We start from the raw sequence: 27,202 nt of genomic DNA, 5'->3' as shown, positions 1-27,202 counted from the left end.
TCCTCAAGTAAAAGCTTCGTAGCTTACATCGATTTACCTTGAAGGATGTTCCATATTATACTCAATCTTAAATTTTAGTGTCCTTTAGAATCACTTGGGCAGTTTGTAAAGGGAGCAGACCTGGCTTCCCCTCTTCAGAGAGGCTTGCAATGCCTTGGGGTATGTATTTTTTAACAGGCACCCCAAGTAATTCCGTTGTAAAACTTTGCAAAACACTGCTATTATAAAATAAAATTCTGGCAACATAAATGTTTTAAGTAAAACACACCTATTTGGAGCCTGGCTCATTTGTTTAGTAAATGATGATCTCCTATTACATGTAAACCCCTGCTATCTCCCATACTTCAAATACCTGGTATCTGGCAAGACAACAGAGCAGTGGATTAAATTGCATCATTTTCTCTAGTCTGCTTCCAATGATTTCATTCTTTGTAATAAAAATGATGTCTTACATTTGGATAGCACTTTATTGCCTGCAAAGTTGTATATATAAAATATATATTTTAGATATTTATAATTTCATTTGAATCTTCTCATAAACCAATAAACTAGGGGAAAAAGATTTTATTATCCTTATTTCACAGACAAATTAGATATTGTCGGATGATCTGTCCAAGGCTGTACGGCTTTCAAGAATTGGAGAGAGCAGTGCAACCAACTTTTCTGACTTCAGGTTCAGTGATTTCCCTTGAATCACCGTGTTTGCTGTAGTTTGGTGCACATTTGGGTTACTTTGCACATCAAATAGAAAAGAAGTCCGTTGTTACAACCGTGAGAGCCTCCTCGTTCCCACACTTTCCTTCCCTCCCTGTGAAGTCTAACAAAATAATTTAGAGAGATATTTCCCTATAGTACTGCTCTTCCTTATCGTGAGTTTGTTTTTAAAGAACAATCAAGTATACTTTTCAGGTTCCTATAAAATTTGTTTGCCTGTCTTTGGGGATTCTGCTGGATTTTACTCCTGAAAATGATACCTGAGTCCTAGAATAATATACTTTTCATTAAAGGAAGAATTTCCGAGAACTTGGGTAGTAAGGAATTTTGATGAAAAACTACTCCAAGTGGCAACTGTCATAAAAGGGAGAGTGAGGCTCTCTCAGGTTCAAGTACTGTTTGACTTACCCCTTGGAGCCTCTTCCTGCTCAGTGGCAAGAATGGGGATGGTATTCTGTCTTGAAGGTGAAAGGTTGCTGCTGAGAGCCGTGTGTTATGCTGGGATTTGTCACCTCTGGAGGAGAGGATTTTGATCCAGGGTCAGAGACAAGGCTTGACTACTTGGAGCTTTTTGTGTAGCAAAGCTTTATTAAAGTATAATAGAGATAGGGAAAGCTTCTGACAGAGACATCATAAGGGGACAGAAAGAGCGCTCCCTTGCTAGTTTTTAGCAAGGTATTTTACGTCTGTTGGCACTACTAATCAGATAAGAGAGATACCTCAAGGCTGAGGGAGTTTCACCAGGCCCCTCTCCTACCATGTAGCACTTTTGAGATAGGATAGCATGAGGGGTGTCATCCCCCGGCCATAAAACAATTGACATGAATACTGGTTTATTGAGCCATTATCAGCCCAAAGTTTGAAAAAAGAAAAAAAAAAGTAGCCTTAAACAGAACCATTTTGAAGAAAGGGCAGATTCCCAGGCAAATACATAGTTTCATTAACATAGCTTAAGAAAAATATTTCCATAAGAAAAATGCATTGGTTAGCTCAAGGCAGAACCAGGTGTCATCAACACAGAATTAAAAGAAGACTTAATTTTGTGTAGAGAAGGAAATACAAAAACAAAATCGTCTGCCACTTGCAGTTCATTTCCTTCTGCCACTTGGGGACTTCTGGCCTTCCTGCCTGTTACCCTCTCAAAGGCTTGCTATAAAAATTCAAAATAACACTTTTGAAATGTTTTTCAGTTTCTTCCACATAGTTCTGAATTATGTAAAAGTGGAATTTGTGTTCACTTAGTACAAATCTCACCTTTGGAAATTTCCTACATCTATGAAAAGATATCACCAGCTATCTATAAGAAAGAGAAATATTGTTCTACAAGTTCTATGCTTTGCTTCTTAGTGTGTGTGTGTATGTATAGATAGATATGTGAAGGCCTTTTTTTTTCCTGTGCCTTTTACAAATGGGGCTGGGAAGACAATTAATGGCCATTCAATGCTTCCTATTGGAATACCTCTGTTTAAAGAAGCAGTATCTAATGGCTTGGTTATGAGTTTGAGAAGAGAGTAAGAATGAACATATACTATTATGTAATGTCTAAATGTTTCAAGAGCATTCTGGCTTAGGAAACATGAAGTAAGGATTTGAAATTCCCAAATGGGCTGTCTGAGCCTTTGCTGTTGTATAACGTTTTCCTCCTTCACCTACTACGTCCACGGACATAGACTTTTCTAGAATGATGGCATCAGCAGAGACCTTGCAGAAAGAGAGGACATAAAACAAAAAGGCTCCTTGGCTGTCAAATAAATTCCTGCCAGTCAAAGTGACTGGGCAGTGGAATCTGGCAGCTGGGACAGACAGGAGCAGCCAACCGTGCAGTCAGCGTCGCTGCTCATATCTAGGGGGCCTGAGCTGAAGCTATGGAAAGAGCTCCACATGGACTTCCACTGAGAGCACTTTGTGCTTTTCTCATCCCTGCTTTTCATCTTCTTCATTTCCCCTTCTTCTTCCTCTTTTCTGTCACTCTAATACCAAACTGTAAGAGTGTTAGAGATAAGAATGATGTCTTACCTTCATCCCCATGTGTGCATGCCAAGTTGCTTCAGTCGCATCTGATCCTTTGCGACCCTATAGACCAGTAGCCCACCAGGTTCCCCTGTCCACGGGATTCTCCAGGCAAGAATACTGGAGTGGGTTACCACGTCCTCCTCCAGGGGATCTTCCTGACCCAGGGATGGAACCAGCGTCTCTTACCTCTCCTGCATTGGCGGGTGGGTTCTCTGCCACTCACGCCACCTGAGAAGCCCCATCTTCATCCCTAGACCTCCTCCTCAATGCTCACTCATTGCTCAGAAGGTGGTTGCTGTGTGAAACCAAAGAGGTGGAAGAAGAAAATGGCCCCCACCCCTCCAGAGCCATTTCTCATGGCAAACCTTTGGGTTTTTCCAAAAAGATACCCACTCCAGTATTCTTGGGCTTCCCTTGTGGCTCAGATCATAAGGAGTCCACCTGCAATGCAGGAGACCTGGGTTCGATCCCTGGGTTGGTAGATCCCCTGAAGAAGGGAAACGCTACCCACTCCAGTATTCTGGCCTGGAGAATTCCATGGACTGTATAGTCCATGGGGAAGCAAAGAGTCGGACACGACTGAGTGACTTTCATTTTTATAGAAGATTAATTTTTTTATTATTGTCCTTAACTACTGTGTCTAGAGAATGTTTTATTATATCTTTTGACTTTCCTTTCTAAAATAGGGAAATTGACATTTTTTACTTACATTATAAAGAAGTGGTCTTTTGAGAACCAGATTTCATGGAGAGATTTAAAAAAAAAACAAACATAGTATGGCAATTGTTTGCATGTAAATGAATTTTTTTTAAATTATATTTAAAAATGTTTCTTTCTGAAATACAAGAGAATCCATCATAACATCTCATTTTCACTATTGGTTTGTATCATAAATTCAGTTCTCTCAGATTGGATAATACTTTTTTCCTTTTTTTTTCTTTTAGTATATCATAATTAGGAATTATTTAGTATATCATAATTAAGAAGTCCAAATTAATGAGATTTTCCTGGGGCTACACTCATTAGGTTTGCAAAGATTCTCAACACTGCATGGAATTCCTCTCTCAACTCCTCAGCTCATCAACAGAATTGCTCAGTCAAAACCAATCTTATGATTTCTGACTTTGTTTTCCCAAGTTGGTCCCAGAAAGATTAATAACATCTTAAATAAAACCAAACTGTTTTAAGAGAAAGAGAAAAGCAGGAAGAAAAAAAGAAAGTACCCTTCAGTAGGCATAGCTCCCTATCTGGTATCTCCTGCCTGGTGTCTTCTTGTCTGCTAATCCTTGCCCTCTCCCCACCTCGCGTGTCCTCTTGAGAGATGCAATTGTGTGTAACAGCCCTAGTGCCACTTGCCACACACCATGAGAGAACAAATCCTTCAGACATGAGTCATGTAAAGATCTTTTTTCATCTGTTTTAAGCATGGAATTGTTCCCTCTCTGCTTGAGTAAGTCTCAAGCATCAATTTCCTCTTCTCTAGAGAAGAACAGACAAGGGGGTCTTGGAAGATGAGGGAAGAGGAACTGTAAAGCCTATTGCAGGGTAATGTGCTATGGTCCAAATAGATATTCAGAATAACATTGTATTTTATTTAGGGCTGCATACATATATAGTCGGAGAAGGCAATGGCACCCCACTGCAGTACTCTTGCCTGGAAAATCCCATGGACGGAGGAGCCTGGTAGGCTACAGTCCATGGGGTCGCTAAGAGTCGGACACGACTGAGCGACTTCACTTTCACTTTTCACTTTCATGCATTGGAGAAGGAAATGGCAACCCACTCCAGTGTTCTTGCCTGGAGAATCCCAGGGATGGCGGAGCCTGGTGGGCTGCCGTCTATGGGGTCGCACAGAGTCGGACACGACTGACGCGACTCAGCAGCAGCAACATATATAGTATTGATGATAAGGAAATCATCACAAACCTGGGCAGGAGCAGAACTTTGTGGTCTGATGTGATTAGTTGCCCATTCTGTTAAGTAACTATTCCTGATAAAAAAACAATTGAGCAATTTTTTGTTAGACCTTAATGTTGGCTAACCATCAGTCTTGTGACTTTCAGCAACACATTTAAACAGGCAAGAGCCTTCATGCAGCCCTATGACCATCCAAATAACCCTCAGCTAGTTTCCCTTCCCCTCCTCCCTCCCTCTCCTCACTCTCATCTCCTTCTCTCTCCCCCTCCCTCTCTCTACCCCCTTTCTTCTTTCCCATGTGCTCTCCCTTTGTCCTTCCTTCCTTTCTTCCCTTCTTTTCCCTTGATTTTATAAAAAAATTAAAGTAGCTCAATCAAAAAAAAAAAATCTTTAAACTGGTTTCCTCATGAATCTTTTCCTTTTGAAAAGGTCAAAACAAATCCTTGGCACTTAGTTTTCACAACTGACTCATCTGAGAAGTGGCTTGCTAATAGTGTAACAGCTATAGTTCCAATCATATACTAATGTGTACAAATAATAATCTAAAATGTCAGAATAGTTGTTACCAGTAGGGAGAAAGGAAGGAAAATGATGTCGGAGGGACAATATAGGGGACTTGAACTGAACCTCTAATGACTTAAACTCCAGAAACACATAAAGTGAAATGTTATAATTCGATAAAGCTGGGCAGAGGGTATAAGGTTATTTGTTCAATTATTCTCCATAACTTTTCAAATATAATATATGGGATTACAATTTGTCAAAAATATCCCACAAAGTAAGAAAATCATATTGAATTGTTAAAAGATAAACTGAGGCATATTATTAAGGTTTTAAGAGTTTATCAGAGCAAATCTCAACTTGAATTCAGTTCAGTTCAGTTCAGTTCAGTCTTTCAGTCGTGTCCGACTCTTTGCGACCCCATGAATTGCAGCACGCCAGGCCTCCCTGTCCTGTCCATCACCAACTCCCAGAGTTTACCCAAACCCATGTCCATCGAATCGGTGATGCCATCCGACCATCTTATCCTCTGCCGTCCCCTTCTCCTCCTGCCCCCAATCCTTCCCAGCATTAGGGTCTTTTCCAATGAGTCAACTCTTCGCATCAGGGGGCCAAAGTATTGGAGTTTCAGCTTCAACATCAGTTCTTCCAATGAACACCCGGGACTCATCTCCTTTAGGATGGACTGGTTGGATCTTCTTGCAGTCCAAGGGACTCTCAAGAGTCTTCTGCAACACCACAGTTCAAAAGCATCAATTCTTTGGCGCTCAGCTAACTGGAACTGGCTAGGAGTACTCCACCAGGAGGTGTTGGGGAGAGATTTGATTATAGAGAACAGGCAAAAGTGAAGTAAGGAAATCATTGATTGGTTATTGCTTAAAGCCTAATTGGTTGTCCTTTGGTTTCAATTTCATAACCTTGAGACATTGATGGGATTAGATTCTGGTTTGCTTCCACAGGCCACCATGGCATTTAGAGTCATCTTATCATAATGGCCTTCTTGTTTAGTTAACTTAACATACCTCACCAGGAGCTGGCCCTTCTCTGCCAGCTTCTCCCTAATTTCCCTCCTGTTTCACATCCCTCTTTCAGCTCACCACCACAAATGTGCCCATAAAAATGTAGGACCTGGAAAACATTTGAAATTTTCCTCCAATTTTAATTAGTAAGTAGTTATTCAATTAATTCTGTATGCAGATCTTTTCTTATGAGATGAATGACTTTCATAGGCCAGAATAATAAAGAAAAATCCTAAAAATACAGCATCCTATTTAGTGGTTGACAAATACTTAATAAACTTTGTCTCTCTCTAAGTCACTGAGTTAAGATTATGAGTTGGAGACAGTCTCTATTCACAAGGGTTTGCAGTCTAGGAAAGCATGTGACACAGGTACCAGAAACTGATGCAGTTTTTACAGAGATTAAAGAAGTTGCCACTCTGAATTAGTCTTAAGACTGAATTATAGAGTATTTTAAAGATCATTGAAATGGCTATTGTCAATTCCACTATCATGAGTTTATTCTACAGATGTGGTTACACATTTACGAAATGATTTATACATAAGCCTTATTTGTTAGAGCAAAAGACTGAAAATAACTTAAGTGTCCATTAATATGAGTATGATTAAACTAGGGTACATCCATAAAATGGAGTAATATACAATCAATAGAATGCAGGATCCTGTATACCATAAAATGAACAGAACACCAAGAAACATTATGAAGTGAAATCAAATAAGACAGTCAAACAAACAATAATAAAATAAAGCACTAAATAAAATGGCAGTATTTTATAATCTGTGTGAGGAAATAATATGATATACATATGTATATTCATATACTATCTCTGTAATGATATAAAAAAGAACTAAAAATAGGATGGAAGAAATTGGGTAGTTGAGGAACAGATGTAGGAGGGAGATGTGTATCCTTTAATGCCTTGAATATTTTATACAGTGAACATGTATCACATAATAATAAAATTAAGTTACATAAAAATACAAAGATATAGGGGAGTTCCGTGGTTAGGAGTCCAGGCTTTCAGTGCCGTAGCCTGGGTTCAATCCCCAATCAGGGAACTGAGATCCCACAAGCCACATGGCACAGCCAAAAAAAAAAAATACATGGAGGTAAAAAATAAATTGGAAGTAATTAGAGAAAAGAGCACTGGAGAAAAAGAATTAAAAGTAAAGATGGACTCTTTTCCTTCCTTTTTTTTTCCTTTGCAAAATATGTTTAGAGTTTTTCAATTTAGAAGATCAATGCTCTGGCCTTTATGAAGGTGATGGATGGAGTAGAAGGTATGAAGGGCATAAGAGAAACTGATCCAGTCAGAGGGTACTGGCAAGTTCTAGCTATAGTCATCATGCAAGGATGCTAAGGCTGAGTTTCCCTTCGTGTAGAGGAACTGACGGACTTCCAGCTACCTCCTGCCCACTAGACTCTGAGCTCTCTGAGGCAGCGAGGAGACTGATGGATCTTCACGTCTCTCGTGTTCCCTGGGGAATCTAGCCCCTTGCTACTGATACATTTGATATGAATGACTGACTGACTAGGGTGGGACAAGGAGGTCCTTAGTGAATTCAACGAACAAGAAGGAATAGAGTTGGCATGTATTTGCTGTTCAAATTATTGTGTTTTACCATTACCATTATCTGATGATAAAACATTGGGAAAAAATTCAGAAAGTTAAAGAAAAAACTTGAATTTGCTGCTTTCAGGCAACTATTGTCATAGAATCTACATTGTTTTAGGTATTATAAGGAATCCAGAGATGATTTAAAGTATACATAGGATGTTAGATGCAAATAGTATGTCATTTTATATAAGGGACTTGAGCATCCTTGGATTTTGGTATCTGTGGGTGTTCTGGAACCAATCCCCTGTGGATATCAAGTTATGACTGTATGCATTTAATAATCCTTCTTTATTTTTTAGCACAATGATAAGTTAAGCAAAGTCATATTCTACATTATTACAGTATAGAGTTTTGAAAATCAAGATTTTTTTAAGATTTATAGCATTTATTTCCTCTCTTGGGAAATTGTGAAGGAGGACTTTTAGTTTATAGTAACATAACTCCAGAAAAATACTGCAGATTCCCATTTTCATAACTGACTGTGAGGTATATATTCATATACCTGCAGGTTAATATATGAAAATGTCTTCAATCTGATTGCTGTACAGTCTTAGCATTCTAGAATGTATAATTTTCAATTACTAAAAGTGCTATTTAATGTAAAACTCATGTCTCAAGGTGCATTTTTTTTTCTTATAGTTTCCTTGAATTTCTGTTGTACTGAATTTAAAATGTGCATATCAGTTCAGTCACTCAGTCGTGTCCAACTCTTTGCGACCCCATGAATGGCAGAATGCCAGGCCTCCCTGTCCATCACCAACTCCCGGAGTCCACCCAAACCCATGTCCATCGAGTCGGTGATGCCATCCAACCATCTCATCCTCTGTCGTCCCCTTCTCCTCCTGCCCCCAATCCTTCCCAGCATTAGGGTCTTTTCCAATGAGTCAACTCTTCGCATCAGGTGGCCAAAATATTGGAGTTTCAGCTTCAACATCAGTCCTTCCAATGAACACCCGGGACTCATCTCCTTTAGGATGGACTGGTTGGATCTTCTTGCAGTCCAAGGGACTCTCAAGAGTCTTCTGCAACACCATAGTTCAAAAGCATCAATTCTTCGGTGCTCAGCTTTCTTCACCGTCCAACTCTCATACCCATACACGACCACTGGAAAAACCATAGCCTTGACTAGATGGACCTTTGTTGACAAAGTAATGTCTCTGCTTTTAAATGTGCTATCTAGGTTGGTCATAACCTTCCTTCCAAGGAGTAAGCGTCTTTTAATTTCATGGCTGCAATCACCATCAGCAGTGATTTTGGAGCCCAAAAAAATAAAATCTGACACTTTTTCCACTGTTTCCCCATCTATTTCCCATGAAGTGATGGGACCAGATGCCATGATCTTAGTTTTCTGAACGTTGAGCTTTAAGCCAACTTTTTCACTCTCCTCTTTCACTTTCATCAAGAGGCTCTTTAGTTCTTCTTCACTTTCTGCCATAAGGATGGTGTCATCTGCATATCTGAGGTTATTGATATTTCTCCTGGCAATCTTGATTCCAGCTTGTGTTTCTTCCAGCCCAGCATTTCTCATGATGTACTGTGCATATAAGTTAAATAAGCAGGGTGACAATATACAGCCTTGACGTACTCCTTTCCCAACTTGGAACCAGTCTGTTGTTCCATGTCCAGTTCTAACTGTTGCTTCCTGACCTGCATACAGGTTTCTCAAGAGACAGGTCAGATGGTCTGGTATTCCCATCTCTTTCAGAATTTTTCAGTTTATTGTGATCCACACAGTCAAAGGCTTTGGTATAGTCAATAAAGCAGAAATAGATGTTTTTCTGGAACTCTCTTGCTTTTTCGATGATCCAGCGGATGTTGGCAATTTGATCTCTGGTTCCTCTGCCTTTTCTAAAACCAGCTTGAACATCTGGAAGTTCACGGTTCACATATTGCTGAAGCCTGGCTTGGAGAATTTTGAGCATATGAAGGTCCGCAAATGGGTGGATCGGTAGCCGGTTTTAGAGAGAATCTCTTTTTCACTTTGAAATCTCTCATGGGACTTTCCCTTTTCCTGAAGCATATCTTTTGAAAGCGTAAAATACAAAAATTAGAAGAAAAAAAACTCCATGAACATGAGTTGTTATTATTCACAAAATGCAGATAACTGTTTGTTTAAAGGCACATTAGCAAATGGCCATTGGGAATTAGAGGGAGCCACCAGTGTTTTAACAGGAACACAGGCACACATTTTTACACTCTCACCAGTTAATGCTGGTGCCATTTTGAGTCCCAGTTGTTGGGTGGTGGTTGTTCAATCACTAAGTCATGTCTGACTCTGTGACCCCCGTGGACTGCAGCACACCAGGATTCCCTGTCCTTCACTATCTCCTGGAGTTTGCCCAGGCTGGTGGTTTCACATTAAACCTCTTTGTCCAGTGCGTAGGCCCTCTTTCATTTCTCACAGGGAGGGGATAAATGGTGCTGAAGAGTTGCAGAGAGTGCAGTTTGGCCTCCACTCCTCTCTTGGGCACTCACATCTAGTGATCTAGGATTCCCGAGATCCACTTTTAGTTCAAGGCTCTTCTATGAAGCTCTGTTTCTCAGCCTTTAAAACTCCATGGTGCTTCCTGATCAACACAGCCATCTCACAATTTCTTGCAACATTATTTAAAATTTCAAAACAAGTGGGACCAATATTGTGCCTAGAGCCAAAATAAAGCCATTTTAGTATTGAGGATGCTTTTTAAAAAAATTTGTTGATTTTTTAATTGAAAGATAATTGCTTTACAGAATTTTGTTGTTTTCTGTCAAACCTCAACATGAGGATGCTTTTTTTTTAACTACACTGACACCACTCTGGAAATTTTAATAGCTCTGGGAGGGTGAAGACAACGAAGAGGATGAAAACTTCCCTTCGCTAAGAGTTTCTACCTCGGCTCCATCCAGTTGGATTAGCAGTTCCAAGGGAAGGACTGGACAGCTGCCTTTGACCTCTTCATGCAGCTCAATCGGGGCTCATTCCTCAGGGAGGGGCTTGGGCTGATGGGGTAAGCTCAGAATTTCCCCCTCCTCTCACCGACCAGGTGTCTCAGCTTTGGTTTTCTGTTCTTTCCGTCTTCCCTTTCAGAGCATCGTGTGCACTGGGCGGCGTCAGTGGCACCCAGACCCCCTCCTGATCCACTGCATCCAGTCCTGCGAGGTAAGATACTCCCTCGCCCTCAAACCCAGACCAGCGCTCTCTGCTCTGCTCAGCTCACAGGGATTTGAGGCCTTCTGGTTCAGTTTCTTGCCCTTTCTCTGCTCCGATGTCCTCTGTTCAATTTCTTGCTTGTAGCTCCATAATCCCCAAATTACAGATATTAGGATTTCTGATTTTGCCTTTTTTTTTTAAAAAAAGCAAAATCTCCAGGGTTCCATTTTAAATGACTTACTAAAAAATAAAGTTAAAAGCAAGTCAGAATGATTTATGGTTTGGGGATTCTCTAACTGGGCCTCATTGGAGCTTAGTTAGATCAGAGTTTTGTACCTCGATGGCCCACAGACAGGTGTTTGGCCAGGGCAGTGTCTTAAAATTTTGTTTTGGTTGCTAATGCTTAAAAATTGGGATTTCCATATAAAATTCGTATGAGTATAGGTAACATTTTACATACACCAAATAAAAATAAATATAAAATCTTTGTGCAAAGAGTTTTCTCTTGAAAAACAAGAATATCTGGCAACCATGGCAACAATTAACTGGATCTGAGTGGCAGCTAGAATGCCAGAAGGGCTGCTGGCCTCCAGTTCAGCACGGTCCTTACCAGTCCCTGTAGCTTCTCACCTCCTGGGCTTCTCTCATTGACATCAACTGCAGGGGTCACGCAGGCATCTCAGTTTGCAACCTCTGAGGGGGACCTGTAGTCCACTGGTGATTAACCCAAACTAGATCTTTACCAGCTCAAGAAATCCTGTTTACTTCTTCACACAAGGCATCCCCCTACCAGTGGGGAAGTTAGGGGTCTGTGACTTCCTTCACTAGATTAAGAGAAATTATTACAAGGAAGAGTCAAGAATGAGGCAGAGCCTTGCTTACGGAGCATGACAAAGGAATCCTGACATGGATACACACACACACACACACACACACACACACACACACGTCTTCTCACCCAGGGAATAGCCCATAACAAATACAAGTACTCTAGTCTCAGTCACAACAGCCTTTGTTATCCAGACCTCTCGTTGGAAGTAATTCAGCCACTTAGCAGCAACGCTCGATAATTCTGGCTGCACCCCGAGCGAGCACCAGAGGGAGCTGTTTAACTGCCCTTGACTTCAGCACCCTCCCGTCATACACACCCAACTCTCCCTTCTTCTGTATCTCTGTTTCTCTTGATCTAATTCTGGGAAACTGGGCTCTATGTGAGGCCAAAGAGGGGGAAAGTGTGGGGTTTGAGACAAAGAGAAAGCTGGGTGGGGAATCGATACCAGTAAACTAGCGTCGGGAGAGTGCATCAGGAAAAATGCTAGCTTGGAGTGCGCTTTGTTACGGTGTCGGCCAACAAAACAGCTCATCTTCTGCCATCATTAGAAAAACAGATGGCAGTGGGGTGGGGAGGAGGGGGAGTGACTCATCCCCCAGGCAGGGGGTAAGAAGAGGGAAGAAGAGGCCAGGGAAGGAGGGAGATAAACAGACAGAAGACTCAAACTGGGACGAGATCAAAGGTATCCTGAGAATTCCCTTCTGCTGCTTCCACGCATGATCGCAAGAGGGAGGGTAGACAGCAGCCTCTCGAGCTGGCTTCGGTGTTTCCCAGAAGGTTACAACACAGAGCTTTCCCCATTTGTCCTCCCTCCACGCTGAACCCAGCACATGCTCTGGTATCCAGAGCATCCCAGGCTGCTCTCAGCCCCTTTGCTGATGTGATGAGGAACAAAACTGTGTTCCTCCTTATGACCCCCTACCGCCCAACTGCTATCATGCACAGTTTAGGATTGATCACCACACACCTGTTGGTACCCCCACTCCAGGGGTTCTCAAAGTGTGACCCATGGATCAGCACAATTGGCATCATCTAGGAACCTGTTAAAAGCACATAGTCTCAGGCCCCATCCCAGACTTATTGAATCAGAGGCTCTGGGGGTGAGGCCCATCAATCTGGGTTTTTTATTTTTATTGTTTTAAATTACTTTTTAATTGATTTTTTAATTGGAGGAAAATTGCTTTTCAATGTTGTCTTGGTTTTTGCTGTACAATAATGTAAATAAATTACAAGTATGTATATGTATATATATGCTACGCTTAGCCGATCAGTCATGTCCGACTCTTTGCGACCCCATGGACTGTAACCCGCCAGGCTCCTCTGTCCATGGGAATTGTCCAAGCAAGAATAATGGAGTGGGTTGCCATGCCCTCCTCCAGGGGATCTTCCCAATCCAGGGATTGAACTCAGGTCTCCCACATTGCAAGCAGATTACCATCTGAGCCACCAAGGAAGCCCAAGAATACTGGAGTGGGTAGCCTATCCCTTTTCCAGGGGACCTTCCTGACCTATTGTAAGGGGGAGGGTTTTCCTCATTTTGTGGGGTGATAACTGAGGTGAGTGGTCACTGCATCCATGAACACATAATACTGTCAGATCATATAAGTGTTATCTTCTTTTTTTTCCTTCCGGCTTCCCTCCCTCCCTCCCTCCCTTCCTTCCTTCCTTTTCTTCTTTCCTTCCCAAAAGTCACATTTATGAATTCTAACAAAATGTACAGTCCTAGGTTCCACTTAAATTAAGAATATCTTGTTCTCTAGGGAATGCAAAGGAAATAAAGGCCACACTTTCAGCCTCCTTTTGGATAGAAATGACTAACTTACTTCCTGCGGGATAATTAACATTGAGTGCCCATTGACCTACATTTTGGCTCTACTTTTTCTCTGAGCATGTATCCCTTGCAAGTTCATTCTGCTTCCCAGCAGCACCCATTTTGGCTTAGAATTTCTGATAGTCTCTCTTTGACCTTTTGCAGGTTCTTGTAGCATTGTATTCTTTCTTTTTTGACAAAAAGGGAGCCGTGCAGGACAGAAGCAGAATGATGTCAGAAGAATTAGGTTCAAATTCTACCTTTGTTAACTGCGTATAGTATCTGGCTTTGTCTCAAAACTTCTGTGAGAATCAGGTGAAATAACTGATTTTAAGGTGCTGCGTAAGTTGCATGTAATGTAACATATTTGTTGCAGTATTGGCTAAGGAACAATATACATCAATGTGTAAGGATGGGATCTTATTGAAACAATATATAAATATTAAGACTCAAGAAACAGTTCACATACCCAGTCTATAGTCTTATGAGTATTATTATATACTGAAGATGGCCATGGTTAATCGATGTTCTAGAGGCTTCTGATAAACTGTAGAAAACTTTTAGAGTTTTGGGGATATTTCAAGTAAGTTTCTCTGGGCATGCTACGATTTCTCCTATAAATTCTTATGCATACCCTTGTAAATGCCTGTCATCTCACTTATCACATTATTTCAAGATTATATGACAGGTCTGTCCTTCCAACGATCTCTGAGCTCCTAGTGATAGGATGTGTGTTATTCCCTTGAAAAGCACAGGCCTAATTCTTCAGTGACTCCTGCTTCTTCCCCTTTACAGGCAAGCAGCAAGAGTTGACGGTAGACTTTGACTTTGATAGTCTTAAATTGAGAATGATAGTATCAGTTTTCTGAAGAGTAGCACCGTGGAGGGAAAGGTAGGGAAGGAGAAGAAGGAGAAGGAGAGAATACAACCCTGTGATGCTTAGAATCAGAAAGCCTTGCAACGAGGGCAGCCTGGAGGAGCCGAAGGAGGCTGTCAGGGGTCTGGAGGTGGGCTTCAACCTCAGTTTCATCCCTTGGCACATGTTTCTTGGACAAGTCCATTAACTTTTCTGAATTGTTTCCTCAGCTTTACAAGTAGATGGATACAATTTATTTTTTTAAACTTGTTGGTCAGATACCAGGTTCAGTAAACAATGGAGATGGACCCAGGACCGGGTGTCATTTGGGGCCTTCAAAGTGGCCCCAGAAGAATGTAGATCATGCTGATTTTTCAGAAATAACTGCAAATCTCCCTTGTTACTGGGTACTTTTCCCTTCTGTATACATTTTGATCTTGATTATACCCATGAATCTTTTAAAGAACTCCAGTTCAGATTTGTGGCCTTCTTGGTTAGCCTTGATTTCTTATTCATTGGCTGCATTTACTTAAATGTAGGTGGGCAGTTGTATTGTTTTTACACATTTGGTAGCTGATATTAACAATGCTTCCATCACTAATTCATTCCATCTGCTCCACCATTCCTTAGATTCTTTCTTCTGTGTTGTCTTGGCCTTCTCTCTTCCTTTCTTTTGTTATTTGTATTCCAGATGATAGCCCTGTTAGCTGTGTCAATGTGCTTCAGGATCTCTCACGGGCACTGTCTGGGTTTCCTGCTGTACCTCTGGGATGTGGGGGCCTATATATAATACATGGGGTAGAAATAACGGCATGAAAATCACCTTTTCTTCTTTCCCAAACTTTAAGCCCAGAGGGGTAGAGAGGAGCTAGAGTCAGACTAAAATGCCCCTTTAAGGAGATGTGCTTTATACTTGGGTGCAGAATGCCTGCCTGCAGATCTGAATGGGATGATCAGAGATGGGGGTGGGAGAGGGTCACAGGTTAGCCTGCATGTGATAAATACCCAAGAAATAAGTGATTGTTATGGGCTTCTACCTGATGTGTGGTTCTTTTGGACTAAGGTTTATAAATATAAAGCCTTCACTCGGTCCCATAGTAACCCTTGTTCAGCCATTCTTTTCTTGAACTTTTATCCTTTCTATCTGTATGGCTTATCTTTATTACTGTGCTTTAGTAATGCCTTTTTCATCACTAGATAGTCACATTTTTTTTTTTTAATAAATGCCCAAAACTTGATCTTTGAAGTGTGAACTCATGGAATTGCTTCTGATCTTTCTGAGAAAAAAAAGAAAGAAAGAAAAACAGTCACCTGAGTATGTCTTTATAAATTCCTTATTAGAAGAGAAAAGTGAGTCTTTTTGAGGATACCTGTATTCAGAAAACCAAATGTTCCAACCCAAACTTTATCCCTCTAGGCACTGTGTGATTACAAAGTTGTTTAACTTCTCTTTATTTCCTTTTCATTGATATTTTGTCATTTAAATAACAGCCAACAAATAAACTTCTCTTTGCTACATTTTAGCTGTTTACAAATCAGACATAATAATCAACCCCTCCCTTTGCTTCTCAGAAGACAAATCATATGAGCTTACTTTTCTTTTACATTCTTGCCAAGTTCTTCAGTATCTGAGTGGAAAGGAGTTAATTAGGATGGAAATAATAATGACCTAGCAGCCAATAATGAGTACAGCTACTCCACTTCTGGTAGGAATTGTGTGGGTTCACACAAATCTAAATCTAAATATGTGTTAGACGTGCTAAAATCCAGAGAAAAAATGAAAATTAGCTTATATTGGAACTGTGTTCCAGGCTCGCTGGCTGCCAAACTCCAGTCCCCTTGAGATTTATTTGTGAATGTCTCTGCCAGTTTTATGCAATCTTTGCACCAGGCTGGAGATCTGGGCACGGCTTTAGGTTTGTCTAGAGTCCACTTTGGGTCCAGGGCTTGACTTTAGATCCTCCAGCTGAAATCTCTGAAAATTGGACTCTGAATGTTAATTAGGACTAGGTTTTCATATTGAAAACTAAAACCATTGTGTTTTCCCCCTTCTGCTTTCCAAAAACAAAAAAAGAAAGAAACATTAAAAGCACAACCATGCAAATTGTAAAACCTCCTCTAGATTAGCAACATTCATGAGAATTTATGTTTGTCCAAGTCTCCTGCAGAACCACTCTGTGACAGCCTGATGGGCTTTCTACATTTTGCTCCTTTTGTCTTCTCCAGCTTCCTGGGTGGGCCACTTTCTCCCTCTGTTAATTCCCTTTGTGACATAGGCTTTCCATTTTTTTCGTCCAACCACACCCGTTTTCTGATTTACTCTGTGCTTTTCCTTATTGTTCTGCTCTTTTGAGTCTTCATTTGTAGTCCAGGTTTGCAGACAACTGAAATATTACTTGCCTGTAAAAATAACATTATGGAAATACTACAGGTTCTTTAATCTGCCCAGGTGCTTTCTAATCATTATGCTGAGATTATAAAGAATTAGCAGCTAGCAAATAAAATGTGATTCTATCCATAAATAACTCTATCCCTTTCCTCTTTCTATAAGGCCTCTCTCCACTAAGATTTCTAATGGTTATCGACTGAAAAAACACATACAACCTAAAAGTTCAGAGTTAAGTTTTATTCTGTGGAAATTTTTAGAATTTCAAGCCTATGAGGGAGATCTCAAATAACCCTGATAGAACTGCTCTGAGGAGGCAAAGGGAGGAACCAGGTTATATAGAAGCTCTGCAACAAAGGACAGGTAGCTTGAATGTCAAAAGTTTAAAAAATTTTTTTTGTACATTAACGAGAACCAGATATCCCAAGCCAAGGAACTTAGAGCTTTTCTATGTATGGGGAGAGGCAAGAGTCTGGGCTCACTGAAGTCATTCCTTTGATATGCACCTCAGGGATCTGGGTCCAGTGTCCTGTGTTTTCTTAGTCATGTCTGACACTTTGTGACCACATGGACTTCAGCACGCCAGGCTTCCCTGTCCATCAACCACCGCCAGAGCTTACTCAAACTCATGTCCATCGAATCGGTGATGCCATCCAATCATCTCATCCTCTGTCATCCCCTTCTCCTCCTGTCTTCAGTCTTTCCCAGCATCAGGGTCTTTTCCAACGAGTCAGTTCTTCACATCAGGTGGACAAAGTATTGAAGTTTCAGCTTCAGCATCAATCCTTCCAATGAACATTCAGGACTGATTTCCTTCAGCATTGACTGGTTTGATCTCCTTGCAGTCCAAGGAACTCTCAAGAGTCTTCTCCAACACCACAGTTCAAAAGCATCAATTCTTCAGTGCTCAGCTTTATTTATTGTCCAGCTCTCACATCCATACATGACTACTGGAAACACCATAGCTTTGACTGGACCTTTGTTGGCAAAGTAATGTCTCTGATTTTTAATATGCTGTCTAGGTTTGTCATAGTTTTTCTTTGAAATAGCAAGTGTCTTTTGATTTCATAGCTGCAGTCACCATCTGCAGTGATTTTGGAGCCCAAGAAAATAAAGTCTGTCACTAATTCCATTGTTTCCCCAATTTTGCCACGAAGTGATTGAAACAGAGGTCATGATCTTAGTTTCTTGAATGTTGAGTTTTAAGCCAGCTTTTTCACTCTCCTCTTTCACATTCATCAAGAGGCTCTTTAGTTCTTCTTCACTTTCTGCCATAAGGGTGGTATCATCTGCATATCTGAGGTTATTGATATTTCTCCCAGTAATCTTGATTCCAGTTTGTGCTTCCTCCAGCCCAGCGTTTCTCATGATGTACTCTGCATCAGTTCAGTTCAGTTGCTCAGTCATGTCTGACTCTTTGCGACCCCAAGGACTACAGCATCCCAGGCTTCCCTGTCCATCACCAACTCCTGGAGTTTGCTCAAACTCATGTCCATCGAATCAGTGATGCTATCCAATCATCTTAATATAGGAGGTGGGGTTTGAGCTCTCTGACACACTCTCTTGTTCTCTCTCTTTCTCTCACAGATACACACACAAACACTCACCTGTACAGCTGCCTGCAGAGGTACTTGACATCCCTAATTCTTGAGTTTTTCTGGTATTCTGTGCATTTCAGGCATTTAGGTTTCTGTTTTCTCAGATCTGCTCTGTCAGTTACTACTCATTCATGCACTTTCCACTTTCTTAAACTTTGTTGGATTCTCCATTGGTTGTCATGGGCTTGCCTGTCCTCTTTTCTCTTGTGATTTCACACCTTCTTTACTCCTTTATTCCCATATTAGGAGGCTTCCAGAAGGAGCAGATATAAAAACAAATTCAACTCATATGTTTTACCAGCACTAAGCCTGAAATGTAGTAAGATATGCAGTGATCAATATGCTGTTACTCCTCACTATTCCCTTCAACAGGGTTTATGCTGATACAGAAGAAAACAGGGCACTTGATAGAGCCAATGTTTCTTATTTTGGTATTTTTCCCTCTATTGTCTCTTCTAATCTCTTATTTTAACCTAGAGCCAAGAAGAAATCTCTTCAAGGTGCTCAACTCTTGAAAGTGTAGGTTTTAAATAAAGAAGCACTCATTCACAGAACATACATTTACTGTCTATGTATAGTCTACGACTCTTGGGATATTAAAGGAATCAAGATGAAACTCCTGTCTCCTGGGAATCCACTCTGACTTGAGGGAGGCACATTTTCAAAGTTCTTTGGGAATAAAGGAAAGATACTGTGTTTACTTACTGAACAGGCAGAGGATGGGTGTGGGACATACAATTTGGGGAAGATTTCAGAGCAAAGGGGCACTCTTGTAGGATTTAATGGTTTTATTAGTTGGTGTTCAAGTTGAAAGCCCTATGGGCAGAGAGGATGGTATGTGCACAAGGAACAGGGATTTGAAACACAGGGAATGCTTGGAGAACCCTGTGGAGACTACAGATGAGGCTGATGGGGCTCAGGCTAGACGAAGAAGCGGCTTGAATGTTGCCGTACTTGGATGATCAACTTTATTCCAATGGTATTGGAGAGCATCTCCAGGAAGCTGCAAGATCAGATGAGGTAGAAAAATTGTTGAAGAGGAAGCCCTTGAGGAAGAGACAGGTGATAAGTAGAATGGTTACGAGACAATACTTGCATCTCAAGAGAGAGATGTTGAGAACCCAGACTCAGCCCCACTAGGTAAGGATGGAAAGAAGTCATGACTGAGGGCTTTTCTTTTAAGATATGAAATCGATTCTAAAATCCCAGCCAATGGGGAAGAAGAAGATCTATATCTGACACCCTGGTGCTTGGATGGATAGTGGATGCCATTCACCTCTGTAAAGAAAAAGAAGCAGGCTTGTAGGAGAAGATAATGAGCTTGGCTTTAGATGGAGTAAGTTTAGTAGAGTTGGAAATAAAAAGTCTAGAGTTTAGTCACACAGTCTCAGTTGGTGACATGTTGAGAAATGAGGAAAATATGGATGATAATTAAAGGTAGGTGAGGGAATAAGATCATGTCAGAAATGTGAATGGGCACAGGTGGAGAAAAAAGGTGTGGGAGGAGGGAAGTAATACAGGGAAGAACAGAGGAAGTAAAGCTAGTCAAGGAAATAGAGAATGATTAGAAAAGTAGAAAGAAATACAGGAGAGAATGGTTGTATTAATAGGAAAACCTTGGAAGAGGAGAGAGGTGGTGGTGTGAAATGCTAAAAAGCGGACAGATGAATTGAGTATTGACAAGAGACAATTAGGCTTATGATTTCAGCACTTACTATAATCCCAGACACAGTGGTATCAGTGGAATGGGAGAAAGGGAAGTAGGTTGAGAAATAGATAAGAACATGAACGCAGCAAATAAAAATATTGTTTCCAAAAGTTGGCCAGTACAAGGAGTGAGATGAACAGTAACTTAAGTGGAAAACAGTGTTTATGGAAAGACTTTTGATATGAATGAAACTTTAATATATTTATTATCTGTAGATAATAAACTGATTAAAAGTCACCCAAGGTACCTGGACACCCAACGTAAAGAGGAGATAGAAGGGATTACAAACACTGTTGCCTCTGAGTCAGATGGGAAGGAAGGAACAATGACTGAAGACAAAGTTTATAGTGCTGACTTAAAAAATATTCACAGCCTAAAAGTTGAGAGTTATGTTTTATTCTGTGGGGACTTTTAGAACTTCAAGCCCTAGATACAGAATCTCAAGTAACCTTGAGAGAACTGCTCTGAGATTGGGGGAGGAGCCTGGTTATATAGAAATTTTGAAAAAAAGATAAAGAATAGGTAGTCTGAACATCAAAAGGTTATTGTTAATTAAAGAAAACCAGATAACCCCAGACAAGGAATTTAATGCTTTTCTATGTATGGAAAAATGCAAGAGTCTGGGCTCATTGAAGTCATTCCTTTAATAGGCACCTCAGCTATCTGGGGCCAGTATCCCGTGTTTTTACAACATCCTAAGTTCCTTGGGACTCACCGCACTAGGGAGTGGCTGTAGTCTAATGGCTGCTAGATAGCAGGTATTCTCCCCTTTCCTGAGTTCTTCACTGGCTCACACTGGTAGGCTGCAATAGACTCTGACACCCTTGTTTACTGATATGGCAGTAAATATGTAAATATGGTAGTATTTTTCCATTTCTTAGTAGAGTAGCAAACAGAATTTAAGAATTCAAGGAGTTCATATGCAACAGTTTATCATTTCTCTGTGCAGACTTTCCCATCTTAGTCGATGGCAACTTCATCCTTCCTGTTGCTCAGGACAAAATCCTGGGTGTCATCTTAATCCCTCTCTCTCATTCTCCACATCCAATTCATCAGTTTCAATCCGCTAGTTCTGCCTTGAAAATCCATCCACAGTTCAATCGCTTTTCACCGTCTCATCTGCTGCCACCCTGGTTTGAGCTATCATCCTCTACTACCTGGATTCCCACAGCAGCCTCCAGACTGGTCTCACTCCTACCCCTGTTTCAGCAGTTTTTATTCTCAACACAGCAGCCAAAGGGGCCTGTTAAAATGTATACAACGTAAAGGACTCTTATGCCAAAACCCTCCTAGGATTCCTCAGTTCATTTAGGGTAAAATCCAGAGGCCTTGCTATGGCGTACACAGCCCTCCAAATTTCCCTTCTCTTATCATTTGATTGTAAATGACAACTGTCCTTCTTTTCTCATTCTCTGCCCATCACTCAACCTAGAGAACTCCCTTGCTGTGCTGTGCTTAGTCACTCAGTCGTGACCAACTCTGCAACCCCATAGACTGTAGCCCTCCAGGCTCCTCTGTCCATGGGGATTCTCCAGGCAAGAATACTGGAGTGGGTTGCCATGCCTTTCTCCAGGGGTTCTTCCCAACCCAGGGATCAAACCCAGGTCTCCCACTTTGCAGGCAGATTCTTTACCTTCTGAGCCACCAGGGAAGCCAATAAATTCTGGAGTGAGTAGCCTATTTCTTCCCCAGGGGATTTTCCTGACCCAGGAATCAAATTGGGGTCTCCTGCATTGCAGGCAGATTCTTTATCAGCCGAGCTACCAGGGAAGCCCCAGAGCACTCCCTTGTGAAGTCACTCAGTTGTATCCGACTCTTTGCAACCCCATGGACTGTAGCCTGCCAGGCTCCTTTGTCCATGGGATTTTCCAGGCAAGAATACTGGAGTGGGTTGCCATTTCCTTCTCCAGGGGATCTTCCTGACCCAGGAATCGAACCCAGGTCTCCCATACTGCAGGCAGACTCTTTACCATCTGAGCCATGAGGGAAGCCCAGGGAGCACTCCCTTACATTGCCCTAATTTTTTTTTTAATAGGGCTGTTACTTTCTAATTCACTAAATAATTATTTGTTATGTTATTCATTCACTAAGTCAAGTCTGACTCTTTTCGACCCCATGGACTGCAGCACACCAGGCTTCCCTTCCCTTCACTATCTCCCAGAGTTTCCTCAAACTTATGTCCATTGAGTCAGTGATACCATCTGACCATCTTGTTCGATGTCATGCCCTTCTCCTCCTGCCTTCAGTCTTTCCCAGCATCAGGGTCTTTTCCAATGAGTCAGCTCTATGCATCAGGTGGCCAAAGTATTGGAGCTTCAGCATCAGTCCTTCTAATGAATATTCAGGGTTGATTGGTTTGATCTCCAAACCAATTGCTGTCCAAGGGACTCTCAGGAGTTTTCTCAAGCACCACAGTTCGAAAGCTTCAATTCTTCAGCACTCAGCCTTCTTTATTTGTTGCACTTAATGTCAATATTCCTCACTGGGATATAAGCTCTATAGGGCAGGGTGTTCTGTTTATTTTATTCACTGATAAACCTCAAGTGCTTAGTACAGGGGTGCAGTAATTGGCACAGGGTAAATGTTCAATAAATATGTCTTGAGTGGATGAATGAGTTAGGAATTAAGGGCAGCCACAGATTGGGAAGAAGATTGGCAGTCGGGTAAAGATCTGGAGAAGAAACTTGATTACTATGGGGAAAAGGAAAATTTTGCTAACTTGTGAAGAATAAAAAGGTTGCCAAGAGACCCTGAGTTTTATGACTCCTTTAAGAGTCTTTTTTACTGGATGTTCTTTTTTTGTTGAGAGAAGCCTGTAGTTAGCATGACCCTGTCTTGGGACTTGTGGGGTGAGTGATGACATTTAGATTCCCTTCAACTCTTTGAAGGCTGTTTGTGCAATGGGTAGAGAAAGCTTGGTTCCATGGATTGCTTTTCTTCTCCTTAGCTATGTGATCTTAACCAAAGTCATTTCTCTCCTATGGGAAAATAACATCTCCCTTGGTTGACTTCGAATTTTTTTTTTTTGGCTCTCTGATGTTTATGAAAGCATTGACTGACACTCAGGTGCTACACACGTGTACAGGATTGTCATCATTATCATCATCCCTGTGTGAGAAGTCATCTGAAACAAGACCAGGCTGAAGCATGGCAACAGGGACAGGTGATACGTGCTACATGCTGCACGCTGCAGGTCCCAGCTGAGGAAGCCAATTGTCTACCATGAGGTGAACACATAAAGCTTCAGCAGGAATCAATAAGGAGAAGCAGAACCTCCACTTAGCTCCTTTCAACTCAGGCTGATTGGTTTTTTTTTTCAGGCCTGCAGCTTTGAGCTAGGTTTTTGTGTCTCTTTCCATCTGCCTTTCCAGGTGTAGGCACCCCACTTGGGCACCATAACCTTATTTAAAGGGCTAAAAACAGCTCAGATCTGAGTCTTGCTAGTAGCATCCCAGCTCCAGTCTATCAGCTGGGGGTAAATTTCCTTAGACACTTGCCTTGAGAGGGTGCTCCTTATCCATAGAGAATATAAAGCCTCCACCTTATTTTCATTCTATTTCATTGCACAGAGTAACAAGAACAAGAGAGAAAACGAGCCTTTGAATGCCAAACAACAACAACAATGAAGCAAAACAACAACAGGAAAAAAACACCCCAAACCATGCACTAATTTGAAAACAGACTCATTGCCTCTTTCCTATCTAACACCTCTAGCCCAGTGATCCTAAGTAAGCCTTTTTTCCCCAGTGGATTCTACATAGCCTCTTCAGCCTTATACATTGTTTTCCTTCCTATTTAAGATCAGTAATGAGGACTTGGCAGGAGAAAGATTCAAATGGGTCAGGAGGCCCTTGTGGCTTTTCTCGGGCTTGTTTTCCACAGCCCATTCTAGCCTGCAACATACTTTGCAAGAATAAGTTGGCTACGGATCTAGCTCACGGTGAGAGGCCGCCACGGAGGGTAGCATTTCAGACTAGTGAGCCTGGAGCCATGAGCAGCCTTCCTGAAGCCCAGAGCCTGGGTGTTTCCTTACACATGCACATGTACACACACGTGCACACTCAGCAGCACACACCGGGGGGCCTTATCTAGACCAGATGTTGCTGCCCACTGTGCCAGCCATGTGTCGTGCATGGCATTTTCTTCTGTTAAGCTCCTGGCAACTGTTTTTCCTTTCTTCTTTCCTCCCTCCACCTCCCGCCCCTTACATCCACTGCATGTCCAGATTGTCTCCTGATTCATTCTGGGCCAGCCTCATATTTTTGTTGTTGTTATTGCAAACATTAGATGCTTCCAAAGCTGGAAAAAAAATAAAAAGGAAAGAAAAGAGAAAAAAGAAAGAAACCACAACAACCCCCAAAGAAAACATGTTCTAGCCCAGGAATGTACAATACTTCATGCATGGGAAGCATCTTCCCACCTCTCCAAGCTTAGCTACAGAATCTAGGGCTCCAAATTCCAACACATGAAAAAAACAAATTCATCTAGCTCTTTTTTTTTTTTAATATGAGCTTCATACCATTTCTCAATCTAAAAGCTTGCTGCTCCCCCCAATGGCTAGGATTTGCACAAGTTGCATAGCCTCTTCTCCCAATTTACACCATGGTTACTAAACTACAATCACTCTTTCAGTTTCCTTTATTCACTTCTTCACTTAAAATAGTATTTTCTGAGTGCCAAGTATGTGTCAAGATTACAAAAATGAATAAGGAATTTCCAACACAGCATATGCAACAGAGGTAAAAAGATCAAATTGCTACTCAATGAGTAATAATACAAAGATACGAACAAAGTCACATAGGGGCACAGAGAATAAAGCAGATAACTTGCCTCAATTATGTTGAGAAGATCTTACAGAGGGGTAACCATCTAAGGTGAATTTTGAAGGAAAAATAGAAACATTTGGAAAGGCAAAAATGTGAAATGAAGTTGTATGATGCTGTGATCCAGTTTTTTCTATGATGGTGTGTATGTGTGTGTGTTACCCACTCAGTCACATCCAACTCTTCGCGACCCCATGGACTGTAGCCCACCAGGCTCCACTGTCCATGGGATTCTCCAGGCAAGAATACTGGAGTGGGTAGCCATTCCTTTCTCCAGGGGATCATCTTCCTGGCCCAGGGATTGAACCTGGGTCTCCTGTATGGCAGGCAGATACTTTACCATCTGAACCACCAGGGAAACCCCTTTTGCATAACAAATCATCCTCAAATATCAATGTCTTGTATCAAGAACATTTATTTCTCACTTATGCATCTGCTGGTTGGCTAAAGTGGTTCTGCCTTAGGTTTGGGGTTGGGTTACTCCACCTGACTCTCACTCAAGGACTCAGGCTTCAAAGTTTCAGGGTCAGTAGCTACCCAGTATATGTTCTTCTCATGGCGGGTTGCATGAATAGGAAAAAACCAGAAAAGGCATACCAAGACATTCAAAACCTCTTATCAAATGTAGCACTTGTTATACATATTCATGCTCCATTGGCCAAGGAAAATCACATGGCTCCATTTAAAATTTGTAGGAAGGGAAATTATACTCTACTGATAGTGAATTCCTGGCAAAGAAAGAGAGATCAGAAGGAACTATGGACATGTAACAATATCCTCCAGTCAGTCTCTTTGGTCACTGACATTTGTTATATTCAAATTTATTTCACCCTACCCCAAGATACTCTAGATGTCTTATCCAGTCCAGTATCAGGCTTAAAAATCTCAAATAACATGATTTACATTGGGTACAACATAGCTTCTCTTAATCTCGAGTCTGGTGTGCTAAAATCACAGATTTTCTTCCTTCCTCAGACTTGATGGCAAAGTAGAGTAGAAACAACAAAACTGCAGTAACTATCCCCTTTCAAGGAGAAAAAGGAAAAATCACATAACACAACAATTCTGAAATCCCTCCAAGAAAAGTGGCAAAAATTATACTCTATGAGTAGGGAGTGCTGCTTGTTTAATGGCTATTGATTACCGCTAGGTAAAACTCCCAGGTTCATTTTGATTCGTGGCTCTTGGTTCGGCTCTCTTGGACATCCTTCCTTTTCTCTTATCCTCTTGGGTCACAAGAAGAGAGAACTAGAGAACATCCTCCTATTGGAAGCTAAGGAGTTTTCTCAGTCTTCTTTCTTCTGGTATAGGATATGGGGAATCCAAAAATCTATCCAAATTCTCTAGCAGCAGGTCTCTTTTAACACAAGCTGATGTTACTTTTGGAAATTGAATTCTCACAGACTTTTTTGGCTTTGCATATATTTAATTTCCATCAAATCCATATTATAAGAGCTAGCCTCACAGTCTTTTCAAGATGTGCCTCTTCATATCGATTTGATTATAGGTATTCTGAGCTTATGAGGCTTGTCTGTGATAAAGTCCTTAGTCTCTTTTCCAGAAGTCACTTTGTTCAGCTACAAGGATCTTCCAGGTACCACTGAAATCCAATTAAAAGTGTGAACAAATGATGAAATAGTCCTTGATTTGGTCTTTGCCTGAGATCAGGCCTTAACTTCAGTCTTAGAAGGCATTTCTAGTACAAAGTATTACTCAGTTTCATCTTTTGCTCATTGGAAATGAGAAATAAGTTTGTTTTTCACTACAAATCCTGGAATTTTTAGTACTTTATATTACCCGTCAATTCTGCTGGCAAAGCAGCAACCTTTTCTGAGCTCATCTCTTCTTGCAGCAACTTATCAGATGAAGGTAGCCAACACTAACTCACTCTGGTAATATTCTTCTTTAAATCCTCCTTTTCCAAAGCCAATAGACTATTAAGTAAATTTTCCGACCTATGAATTACAACAGTTAACTTTTCTCACAACTACAGGAAACATTTAATATTTTTTCCCCCACTACATGGTGAAGTTATTGATTTTTCCAGCTTCTTAAAACAGCTCCTTTGCTTCCTGATTCATCGTTCTGGAACCAGTGCCACACATTTTAGATTTTTGTTATGGCAGCACACCACTTCTAATACCAATCTCTAAATCATTTAAATGTTGTTACAGTCATATCCTATGACAGACAACCCCCAAATACCAGTGGCATATCACAGAAAATATTATTCATCTGCTCTGTGAAGCTGATCTTGGGGAACATGAAGGAATGTG

At 41.1% G+C, this 27,202-nt stretch overlaps 1 protein-coding gene across 1 annotated transcript in view; it reads left to right on the top strand.

Annotated features, from left to right (window-relative positions):
- The window catches only part of PAPPA2 (pappalysin 2), a 292,528-nt gene that overhangs the window by 244,218 nt on the left and 21,108 nt on the right, over positions 1–27,202 (top strand). Inside the window, exon 20 of the mRNA XM_081493669.1 lies at positions 10,851–10,922. Within this exon, the coding sequence (XP_081349795.1) occupies positions 10,851–10,922 (72 nt within the window). The remainder of the gene's footprint in view (positions 1–10,850; positions 10,923–27,202) is intronic.

This window comes from Giraffa tippelskirchi, chromosome 5, assembly GCF_054371585.1.
Source record: "Giraffa tippelskirchi isolate mGirTip1 chromosome 5, T2T-mGirTip1v1.2.pri, whole genome shotgun sequence".
NCBI lineage: Eukaryota > Metazoa > Chordata > Mammalia > Artiodactyla > Giraffidae > Giraffa > Giraffa tippelskirchi.
Note: the sequence above shows the minus strand (reverse complement) of the source record. Positions and strands in the feature narration are given on the sequence as shown.